Genomic DNA, 12,484 nt, shown 5'->3' on the forward strand with positions numbered 1-12,484 from the left:
AAAATTACAAACCCAGAGTTTTCTAATATTAGGAATCATTCTAGAATGTTTAAAACTTCCATTGCAAATAAGGACTTTTCAGTTTTAGGGCGAGCTTCCAGCAGCCATGAATTGACAATTTAAGAATCGTTAATGATTCAACGACTTAACCCCTTCTTAAACAGCCAAACCCCTGCCGGCACACTGTACTCTACCTCTCTTAGTCTTTCGTTTTCAGTCATAACAGCCACTGATTAGGTTGGTACAGCTCTGCTTACCTCCTATGCTTTGGGGGGGGGGTTGCCATTTGTTTTGTTTTTTGAGTTGTCCTTTTTAATTGTTCCTTCTATTTTAGATTTGTAATCTGGTGCAACTTTAATTTTAAATTTGAAATTTATAGCCTTTTTGTAATTTATATTATTTATTTTGTACAGACCTCGAAAATGTAATGAAGACATTAGGAAACGTCCAGAATAAATTAACCCTTTTTAGCAACAAGTTTCTATGTCCTCCTAATTATTGACGTATGTAGACATATATATATATATATATATATATATATATATATATATATATATATATATATATATATATATATATATATATATATATATATATATATGACCTGAGCCCCTGGTGATTTGATGGGAAATTATATTATATCAGGAGGCAGGGGAGTGTTGGAAAATCCCCAGAAAGGAGAGAAGGAGGCGAGAAAACCAATGCTGCCTTAGGGAAGGAAAAAGGCACGAATAGGTCTATGCCTGACTGGTGAATTTCGAAAAAAAACAAACGAATAAAAAGGTCCCAAAGTTTAAAAAACATGCCAACCCAAGACGCACACTTGTGCCAGTGAGAAGCGAGCCTTGTTATCGTTCGGTCGTATGTGTGGCAGCCACTTGCACTATTGTGTAAATTGCGTTCCGTCGTTTTAACCGTAACTTTAATTACTGTGCAATCAGGGCCCTGTTGCTTCTTGCGTAAATTAAGTAGGCCTATTAACTGTCCTCCCTTTATTCATTTGGTCAATCCTTTTAATTTGATTAGTGTGGCTCAGGTGTAAGCCGAACTCGCTTGATGTGACTGAGAGCATTATATAGATACAATCATCCCTACTCTAATAACACATGCATAAATATGTATATGTATGTATATATATATATATATATATATATATATATATATATATATATATATATAAACACACATATATAGTCATGTGTAATGAGCCTTATGTCTGATAAGACACGGAAACATTCTTAAGGTAACAACTAAATAAATTTGAGATGTTGGGTGGTAGTTTTTGAGGTCTCAGAGTCCATGTCCATCATCTCCCCCTCTCTAATATTTCTCAGAGAAAAACCTGGGTGATTGACTGAGCTGCACTTCTTCGACACTCCTGTTTCTTATTCTCTCTCTGCTGGCAGATTTCTTGTGTGCTCCAGAATCGTACGATGAGGGAGATTACCGAAGGGCAAACTGTTTGGAGGAGAAGATTTTATGATCGAGGAGAGGTGAGTCAGTAGCCTACCTGTAACAGCAGAACCACAGTCTGGGCAAGACCTAGGCTATCTTTCCCAGAAATCCTTCCAAGGTCCGAGCCGGGTCGGAATCCTTCTCGCCTGTGACGGCTCACCAAGCACCCACCGATTTAGCCCGCCCAAATCTACTAAAGGAAGGAAGGAAGAAGCCCACTCATACTTTTACTAGAGCATACACAAATTGCAAAAATTTTCGGTACCTGAGGAAACTGAGGACTCCGCCCTTAGTCTTTATCTTTTCTCTCGACCTGTTTTTCACCTTTCATTATTCCTTCCCTTGCTAAACTTCAAATGCAGTGTAAAATCTTTGTCAAGTGTTTTCTTGAATTCAGTTAATTAATGAAGTAATTATTCTCCTTCGCATTAATACAAGTAAATTAATGACCTCTTCGAATCTTGCTCCTTATCTATGTCCATACGATAGGTATATTGAGGTAAATTTATACTCATCAGACATCTCTCTACCTTCCAGGAGTCAATGTCCAGTGTTATTTGGTTAATGCGAGTTTGGTTTGACCAAAGCGTGCATGAAGTCAACACCAACGAAGTAGGTTGCCCTTCATTCTTTGGTGATTTATCTAGGGACAGATTTCCCCCTTTCAGAGTATTCCCTCATTACATTTATTCTGTTTAACTGAGTGATGCTATTGTATAGCTATCAAATATCATTACTAGTGCATGTATATTTTGCTTTATCATTATCTTACAGGAGAATTATGTTTACTTTCTCATTTATCCTTCATTAATGTTTATATTTACTGTACTTTATCACTTATCGTGCATCAATGCTTTAACCATTACTGTACACTTATTGTAAGACCACTTGCCTGATTATGCATCGTGGCAACATCACTGTTATTCTTTCCCGCCAAGTGCGAACTGCGATGCATAAGCAGTTCCAGTTGAGTGGCTGCTGAAGTGATAAGCGTGAGAATTCCTTCCTCTTCCACGTTATTGTCTGTCTGTCTTTTTAATATATGAGAGTATAAAGAATCTACGGTTGTAATTCATCACCCTTCGTTCAATTGCCTACATGGAAGTATGTGGCAGGGTTTCATGTAACAGATCCAGCCGTGATTTTTTTTTTTTTTTTTTTTGCTGTTAAGTTTATTCTGTAAATTTTAAATAAACTTATTATTACTTACTCAGGCTGTCACTCTGGCGACCTCCACTCCCTTCCACCCTCTTCTTGTTTATGATTCTGCGGTTCCACTAGCAAGGCAATCTAAAATTCCCTTAAACAATAATCACGGGACTCGCAGACGTAAATGGCTAACCTTGCCTGGACCGTCATATTGCATTGGTGATTTCTGAAACAAACCTTAAAATTCAATATTCTCATGGCAACTTGGATCAGGAAACGAGCTAGCAGTGAAATTGATTTCTTTCTCAAATATTGTGTCTACATGCATAATTCTAAAAGTAGGGACTCGTAAAATTCCCATCAGGAATTAATTCCCTGCTCGTAGAAAGTGAAATTTTTGTGGGTGAGCTGTGGTGATGGTAAATACGTGGTTGGCTTACAGCCATGACTTAGGCTAGGCCTAAATACAAGTGTGACGTTTTTCCCCAGTGTGGCAAATTAAAATTTATTCAAGAAAGCATGCGCCTTACGTTTTATTAACTATTTAGAGTTCATACATGCTTACAGTGAGATTTAGGTGCATGTCCAAGAATTAGCCACGATTTCACCGCAGGTGTTAAGACAATGCATTCCTTCAAAGGACGTTTGCGTAGCTAGATTGCATGCTAGTTGTTTCAATTTAGGGCTCTTTGTCTCGCATATTTGGCACTTTCGCATGCTTAGGTAGACTTGCTAGGGAGTGCTAGGCTAGCTAGGTCTTTTGTAAAGCTCAGGCCACATTTAACCTATAGGGATTCTTAGAGTCAAAATTTGTTAGGAGACAAAAATTTATTGAGCTGGCAACCAACGCACTGGCAACTCTGAGCTTAGTGTTGGTCTGGCATTACCTTCCAACGTCTACCGTGCTCTTGTTGCGCGAGAGCCCAAATACCCAGATTCAAAGTTCCTGGTCTCTTAGAATTATCGTATGGTTTTACAAAGTGTAATTAACTTCTAAATCTGTCTGTGCATCATTCACGCAAAAAGTATTCGTGCATTTTATTCTGCCTCTCGAAAATAGAGAGGAGTTTGTGTGTTCGTACGGGCGCTATTGTTACCAGGGTGTGTGCAGCGTGTCTGGCCCAGCCAACTTTATTCGATCAGCTGAGTTTATCCGCGATCGAGCGAACTGTCAAAGCATTAGCTGCCATTTTATGGTCTGCCTGTCAACTGTCACTTTAGCACGAGACGTATATTTAATTAAATCGAGTGTTCCTTCATATCACTCGTATTTTAAAAGCCTTTTAATTGTAGTAACTGCAAGGGAATCTTTCTTTTGTGAGAGAGATGCGAAATAATTCGCAGGAAGACAAGTACTGCTAGTTTAATGATGTTGTTGTTTCAGATTTAGCTGGCCTTGTGCCAGCACGGGCTCTTGCTCCTAGAGCAGCCCATAACTAGTTTATTGATGAAGCGAGCCGCTTATAAAGCGGGATGCGGACGTCTGCGTACTTCGCAGAGACTGCGGGTACAAAGATTTACAGTGTAAAGTCGCCGCTCAACGGGTTCTCTGTGATGAACATCCCGTTTCTGCGGTGCCTTCACGTGCCACCTAAGGTCGGATGAACACAATCTTATCATCATTATTGTGAATTGTATATTTATTATCTGTTCATTTGCCCTTGTACCAGGTATATGTGACAGAGTATTTTTATGTTCAACCAATTATTGTTAATCATCATGTTTTCTGTATGTACCTGTCCTGTCTTGTGTAGAGAAATAGTTTGACCTCAGGTCACCTGTAAATTTTTGTACCCGCGGTCTCTGCGTATACGCAGACGTCCGCACGCAGCTTTATAAGTGGGTTTACCAAAATCACTTTCATGTATCATAATAAAGTTTTCATTAACCTACCCATCTCACAGACTCATCATCAACATAGAGTTACGGGCTGCTCTAAGAGCAAGAGCCCGTGCTAGCACAAGGCCAGCTAAATCTAAAACAACAACAACAGGTGCAAAAGAAACGAGCAGGTAAAAGTGAACTGCTGATTTATTCAAGGTCCAGGCGGTTTATATAGCGGCAGACTGGCGTCGCGCTGCGGAACACAATGGAAGGAAGGGTGATCTGAGGTCGATAACAATTAATAATAAATACAGCGAACGAGTACAATTTACGATGTAACAATAGACAGAATTAAAGTTGAATACAATCTTGATGCCTGCGAAAGAAGAAATACACGGTACATAATTGATGGACAGATAAATAATTACATACACAGTTTAAACGATTGAATTTACGTGGCCTGGCCCGTCAAGTGTGACGAATTGTAGGTACAAAGAAAACGGGCCGTCATCAAAGAAAACTTTCTCAGCGGGGACTTTACAAACAACATGACCAGCAGAGACTACAAAATGACTTTACAAATACTGCCCCCCCACCACGTAGGTAACGTCTGATTAGTCGGCGTATCTGCTGGGGAGTTGAAGGGTGCCCCGGCTGCGTGAGGACAACAGAGGGACGTCCTGTGTGTGAGGGTGGCTGATTGCGGGTGTGGGCGGCCTTTTCCGGGGGCGGCCGCGTGTCTGCTTCTTGCGAGGGCCCGGTTGCAGCGGTGGCTGCGCCGGCGGAGGGTGCGGTGTGCTGACGGCTGTGTCCTCCTCCAGGAGGGCGGGCTTGACCCGGTCGATTGACACCCAATCGTTCCTCCCGTGAAGTGCGAGCTGGAATGCCTTGCTGTTCCGTTCCAGCACGCGGAAGGGCCCCCTGTAGGGCCTGGTCAGTGGCGGGTGGACGGCATCATCCCTGATGAAGACGTGGGTAGTGGAGGCCAGCCTGGGCGGCGTGAAGGTGGCCGACCTGTCGGTATATGTCCTCTTGCAGGGGGCGAACTTGCCGACGATTTCGCGAAGCCTCTGGACCGATGGGTTGTGGCAATCTCTGTCACTAGCTCGACCGGGACCACAAGGGGCTCGCCGTAGGTTTTCTCGGACCACAAGCCCCTGGTGCACGCATTCGCGAAGGCGGGCGACGCGTGGTCGTCAAGGCAGCAGGACACTTGGCTGCCATCTCTGAGTTTGGTTGCACCATCACCTACCCAGCCAGCACTGGGTAATGGGACCCATGTGGGTCTTTTGTGGGCTACTTTATGGGCCCCATGTGAGCTGCCCACATGGAGCCCAAATAGATTTGGCCACGGGATTCATGTGGGTTTCAGGTGGACTGCCCACATAGGCTAAACGTGGGATATGGGTGGGATCCATAAGGGTACTGTGTGGGTATGGCATTGAATTTACATGGGTACTGTATAGGTATAGCATTGAATTTGCATGGGCATCTCGCATAGAGTAAGCGACTAGTATACTTCTATAATGTAGATGATTTCCGCTGCTTTCCGTTTGCTAATGACCATGGGCAAAGCCCTTTAGCAATGATAATGCACTAAATGTAGGGTAGGGTAAACAACTGAGTGGTGACATAGGGTCCACCTCTCCTGGAATGTGACCACCTTCCCAAAAAAGCACTTCAATCCGCTGCCATGACCTCCCATCAGGATCAGTTAAAGCCAACGGCCATCTCGGTGTGTTGCCTCGATGGCTGCCAGCTGTTAACTGTAGCCCACGGGACGTTATGGCAACGTATTCAAGTACTTTTCTGGGAAGATGGTCACATTCCAGGAGAGGTGGACCCTATGTCACCACTCAGTTGTTTACCCTACCCTACATTTAGTGCATTATCATTGCTAAAGGGCTTTGCCCATGGTCATTAGCAAACGGAAAGCAGCGGAAATCATCTACATTATAGAAGTATACTAGTACCCTTATCTTTAAATGAAACAGTGATGTTGGTATTCAAAAAGTGTAGCATAACTAGAGTTTTCTCTGATGTTCACTTGCTGTTAAAATGTCTAAAGCCCAATATCAATGGTCATACTTATCTCAAAGGTATATGAATAATAATCACACAATTCAACTTAACTTTATTCATATATACATACTTCAAAATGGAATACTATTATTTCCACATTAACAAGTCCTCAAAAACAAAATCTGATTTTTAAAGCAAAATAAAATTGACATTTTTATATGTGACTGTCTGCTATAAAATTATTCCATGTCACAAAAATATAAGCTCAAATATACTGTGAACATTGTGAAACAAAATCTACTAATCAATATTATGTAAACACAAGGATATATCTATGAAGTAATACAGAATTCCTTTGACAGAAAAACATTGGTATATTCTCTAATTAATAAATGTAAACAAAACTAAGAAACCTACTTTTGATGTAATTAAACTTTCCTTTGTATAAGATATACATATCTACTCTAATTAGCAGACAATGTTGCACCAGTAGCCCTACGGATGCGATTGCCACTGCGATTTCTTCCCCCTATCAACCATTTTGCCACTGCATGCTCCACACTTCTTCTCGTACAATCTGACGTTTGTGAGTGCCTTTTCACTCCTCCTAGAATCAGAAAAAAATACCTGAAACTATTAAATTATATTCCAAAACTCACAAAAGTAAAATCAAATAGCCAAAACGACAAATAAGTTGATAAGATTTACTAGGGCTAAGTAGTGAATGCACGCTGTGACATGTTTTATTGCTGTTTATGGTACCACTAAAGATAATGCAAGTCTACCACCTCTACTTATCAGTTTTCCTTTTTTCCATTTTATTAAATTACAGTTAATAAACCCTTGTGTGAGTGTTGGCTTAAAGATAGATAGATAAAAAAAAATTGAAAAAATACTTACTGTAAACAGCCTCGAATAAGTTTGTGGGACCAAATGCCTTCTTGTTGTTCATTCCAGACATATTCATTTTTGTGGCCAATGTGTCACTTATTATGAACTTCATTACTCGCTTCACACATTCATCAATGTTCCTCCCTCCAATCTCACTGAGAACATTCACCTGAAACCAAAAAATAAAACAATTTAGATGTCATGCAAGGAGTATTTTTTTGATAAAACAGTGCACCTTATTTGCAGAAACCAAGACAAAATAAAAATCACTATGTTATAATCATTACTTGATTGATAATAAATTTATTTTCTTCACTTCAAAGTAAAAACTTTTCTTAGGGGAATGCCCCTGTACAGCAAGTAAAGAAACAACTGCTATATTATCCCATCCCTAAAAACAGGTCTAATAAAAGCAAGAATGATTGTTACGTACTACTTCTCTATATCAAGCAGGAATCGCCTTAAAATGGTACCACACATCCCCACCATGCAATGACATGCCACAAAGCAGTAACCCTTAGGCTGAAGGGGGGAAGGGGGTCTCAGGAATGATGGGCTGGGTTTTGAACAGTCTCCTGATCACCCTCTTCCTTACCCCCTTCAGCCTTCCTCAAGCATCAAGTAAAGAGGAGGAAGAGAACAGCCCTGCTTCCTTTGTTTGTCCAGTGCCAATATAAATCAATATAAACATAAAAAAAAGATGCACACCAGAACCAGTCAATCATACATTTTTATCCAGATCATCCTCTCCCCTACCAACATTCCTACTTGCAGGAACTAACTCAAGATGTGGTATCCTGCACCTTTACCTTATGTTTAATTACCTCCACCTATATACAAAACTTAACCAAAAGGACTAAGCAGGCACTAAGCATCACACAACAAAACAGCATTTTCATGTATACACATACCTAATGCATATTACGTACCATAACCTGTGAATCTGTTCAACAAAGGAAAAAAAGTTATCAAAAAATCATTGACAATAAGAAAAGTCAAATTTCATCATGATCACTCCCCCCCCCAAAATAGTTTGTTTTTTATTTCTCAAGTTATTAATGATGATAATTTCCCATTATCACACTTACCAGGCCAGTCCTCACACCTGGATCTATCAGATGTGTCTCCATCTCCTCGAGCTGGTCCACTGTTTCAAGAGGAAACTTTAAGCCTTCTGGCAGTGTTGCAGCTTCTGTAACAACCCCACTCACTTTTTTTATGAGGTTCTGCAGCATGCTAGTATGTACCTGCATAGTCTCCTTCATACTATAGATATGTGCAGCCAGTTTTCTTAAAATCACACCTAAAATAAAGAGATTGTTTATTAGTAATGGTACTGACTATAATTCAACACTGCTAAAGGTCTGTTCAGACATAATAATATACAGTTCCTGAATATAAGTATCATAGTTATTAAACTTCTGTCATGAAATATAAAGTTCTATGACAGCATACAGTGAACTGAGTGTGTCACTCCTTGCCAATAATCATTTAACTAAATAAAATTGGAGACATCACAATGAAACTAGATTTAACATCCAAGTATTTTATATGAAATCCCTTGATAATCCATTAATGAGTAATACAGAATAACTTACTTTGGTCAGGGTGTTGGTCAACATTTCTAAGGATGCTCACACCTTCAAGAGAATTAGTCCTGTTAGGGGTTGAAGTAAATGAAGACCTGGGTGTAGAACTTGTGGCAGCTGATGAGAGGATGTGTAAATCTTCAAGAGAATTAGTCCTGCTAGGGGTTGAGGTAAGAAACTGGATTTTTTTGTGGGGGGGCTGGACCCATAGGTTTTCAGGTAATATATTTTAAAGTGTAAAAGTTAACGGCTATTTGACAGTGAATTTGATCCTAAACTAGACTAGGCTATTGAATTTTCTGTAAAATTTTGACTAGGTAGTAGGCCTAGGCTGGGCTATTTTGACATATCTGCCAAGTGGCACAGTAGGGTAGTAGGCTATCAGCTGCTAGCCGAGGCTAATATTTGCAGAATTTTTGTCAATAGGCTAGTTCTGGCCACCAGGGATAACATCCGCCTCTGTAGCCTAGCTATAGCTAGCTTAGCTTCTACCTTAAACTAAAATTAAAAAAATATAGGCTACATATAGCTAATACATAAAAAAGGTGCCGGTCGAGTGTGGCAGATACTGTTTTTGGTTGGGGGAAATCTATTTGGCCAAAATTTTACTCCCGCCACAATTGGATTTTATCCCAAATTACACACCACTGCACTGCCACCACAGCACCTAGCCGCCTACTACTAGGTACAGTACATCACTTTCCATATATAGCCTATGTTGCATACCTTTAGGGTGCTTCTGCTTACAGCTGTGGCAGCGAAGTATTAGCTAAAGTGGCCTCTTGGAGACGTGGCAAGCCAAACTTTGAATATAGTACCAAGGTAGGTCTAGCTACCTACCCAGTATTGCAAAGCTATAGCAGCGCTAGTACATACATATAGGCTACCTAGCTTAACTTGCCATCACACACATTACGGAAGGTATCAGTCTGGATAACTAGTCGGTAGTATTAGCAAATATTCACAACATATTCAAGTGCAATTAAGACATAGTAGATATTATCTTACCTTCGACTTGCGGTTACACGGTAGCTCGAGAAGATAGTGAAAAAGACTCAAATTTTACCCGTCATAGTTGTTTTGTTTTGGCCCGCCAGTTTACTTTTAGCTTCTTCTTCTTCTTATACAGAGAATTGCCTTTGTATCGGCTCACTCCTATCGGACTTAACCGAAGGAAATCAGGGTAGAGAAAGAAAATAAAACGAAGTAACATAGGGAAAATAAAGATACACCCAAATGGGAAATTTATGGTAGTAGTAGAAAGAAAATAAATGAATTTATTATTTTTTTCATTCTCTGCTTCTATTATAAGTGTGAACAAGAGAATTTATTTGATACAACTGAAAACTATCCGCTGGCCATATTTCGATGTTGCTCAAGCATTTTGGCAAAATAAACGTTACCTGAAGAGAATTTTGATTTTACGGTAAGGCAGTCCGCGAAAAATACCACTGCCATACAGACTAATTTACAATCTGTACCAATTGCCTGTTTCTCTTGCCTACAATTAAACAATCATTTCAGTTGTAGTACACCAGTGGGGGAAACCCACATAGGTCCTATGTTGTACCCATATTCATCCACCAGACAACATGTAAATCTTAAAAGAATTGCCCCCAAGATCATTTTAAAATCGTTCTGACAATATATTTCACTGTTGCAGTATAAATGGAGGAAGTCTATATCTGTGTGGGAAACCCACATAGATCCTACGTTGTACCCATATTCGTCCACTAGACGTAAATCTTGACAGAATTGCCCCAAAGATAATTTTAAACTCGTTCTGACAATATATTTCACTGTTGCAGTATAAATGGAGGAAATCTATGGAAGTCTATATCCGTGTGGGAAACCCACATAGATCCTACGTTGTACCCATATTCGTCCACCAGACGTAAATCTTAACAGAATTGCCCCAAAGATAATTTTAAAATCGTTCTGACAATATATTTCACTGTTGCAGTATAAATGGAGGAAGTCTATATCTGTGTGGGAAACCCACATAGGTCCTACGCTGTACCCATATTCATCCACCAGACAACATGTAAATCTTAAAAGAATTGCCCCAAAGATAATTTTTAAGTTCGTTCTGACGGTATATTTCACTGTTGAAGTATAAATGGAGGAAGTGTATATATCTGTGTGGGAAACCCACATAGGACCCACGTTGTACCCATGTATCATTTGTCTGCCAAATCACGTGTACATTATTAAAATAATTATTTCTAAGTTAATTTTCTCGGTTGTTAGACAGTTTCCTGTGCTGTTTTAGCGCTATAGAAAAATATTTAATTTTGTGGGAAACCCACCTGAGTTCCACATGAAACCCATGTATTTCCCCATCACCAACCCATGCCAATCAATCCCACCAATACCCATGGAAATTCCATATGGGCCCCATGTGTATGTGTTGGCTGGGTATGTCCCCGGCAGGAAGAATCCAGTAGCCGACACCCATGGGTGGGAATCAATTCCTTCCACCTTGGCATAGACTACAAGGACCTGGCAAGGGAGCAAGCAGCAGACCCGGAAACGGCAGCCTACAGGACGGCACTGTTGGCACTCAAGTGGGAGGACGTGCCCTTGGGAGGTTCGGGCGCAATGCTTCTCTGCAACACAAGCACCGGCTGCCCCTGCCCCCTGGTTCCCGCCTCAAGGAAGAAGACGTTCAACATCATTCACGGACTCTCCCATCCATCAGGGCATACAACGGCGCACCTGATGACAGAAAAGTTCGTGTGGCACAGCATCAGGAAGGATGCCCACCAGTGGGCGAGGAGCTGTATCCCGTGCCAAACCAGCAAGATCACAAGGTACACAGAATCAGGCATTGGTGATTTCCCCCAACCTGTCAGCGCTTCGGCCACATCCACATAGACGTCGTTGGGCCTCTACTGCAGTTGGAGGCGCCTGGTACCTCCTGACAGTCATAGATCACTCCACTCGCTGGCCAGGGGCGACACCTATGGAGGAGGCGTCAACAGCTTCCTGTGCAGAAGCCCTCCTCTTCAGTTGGATCAGCCGCTTCAGGGTGCCAGACACCATTACTACGGACAGAGGCTCAGCATTCCTGTCAGAACTCTGTGTCTCCCTGGCACGCCTGATGGGTATAACACTTCACCGCCCGACGGCCTACAACCCCGCAGCAAACGGCATGGTAGAGAGGGCACACCACTTACTGAAGGCAGCTCTAATGGCACGTTGCACTGACAAAAACTGGAAGGCCCAGCTCCCCTGGGTCCTGCTGGGTCTCCGCACTGCACCGAGGGCAGATGGCGACGTGTCCCCCGCAGAAAAACCCTACGGAAAAACATTAGCTGTTCCAGGGGAATTCTTCCCGCCATCAGCCAATGGCACAGACAACCCCCTCCCAAGGTTGAGGGAACTAGCACAGAAGTTCGTGCCTTGCCATAAGACCTTCATGGACAGAACCAATACCTACAGCCCAGCCGGCCTGGATTCCTGCACTTACATCTTCGTCAGGATAGACGCCCGCCGCCCGCCCTTGACCAGACCCTACAGGGGCCCTCACTGAGTCATCGACAGGACCCCCA

The 12,484-nt window shown here is 41.6% G+C and overlaps 1 protein-coding gene across 8 annotated transcripts; it reads right to left on the reverse strand.

Annotated features, from left to right (window-relative positions):
* Positions 1-6,549: 6,549 nt before the first annotated feature.
* On the reverse strand, positions 6,550-10,069 carry LOC136843741 (uncharacterized). 8 transcript variants are annotated; one of them, XR_010854658.1, is made up of 6 exons: positions 9,939-10,069; positions 8,940-9,088; positions 8,430-8,644; positions 8,253-8,284; positions 7,351-7,510; positions 6,550-7,057 (listed from the first exon to the last, which is right to left on the reverse strand). XR_010854658.1 is itself a non-coding variant. In XM_067112398.1 (5 exons), exons 3-5 carry the CDS (start codon positions 8,604-8,606, stop codon positions 6,915-6,917), a joined length of 480 nt encoding a protein of 159 aa, XP_066968499.1. In that variant the 5' UTR covers positions 8,607-8,644; positions 8,940-9,088; positions 9,939-10,068; the 3' UTR covers positions 6,550-6,914. The 8 variants fall into 8 exon arrangements, 6 of the variants coding, with proteins under 6 accessions (XP_066968499.1, XP_066968500.1, XP_066968497.1 ...); XR_010854659.1 differs by having other exon boundaries at positions 8,940-9,085; positions 9,939-10,048; XM_067112398.1 differs by lacking the exon at positions 8,253-8,284 and having other exon boundaries at positions 9,939-10,068.
* Between the last annotated feature and the right edge of the window lie 2,415 nt (positions 10,070-12,484).

Source organism: Macrobrachium rosenbergii, chromosome 12, assembly GCF_040412425.1.
Source record: "Macrobrachium rosenbergii isolate ZJJX-2024 chromosome 12, ASM4041242v1, whole genome shotgun sequence".
NCBI lineage: Eukaryota > Metazoa > Arthropoda > Malacostraca > Decapoda > Palaemonidae > Macrobrachium > Macrobrachium rosenbergii.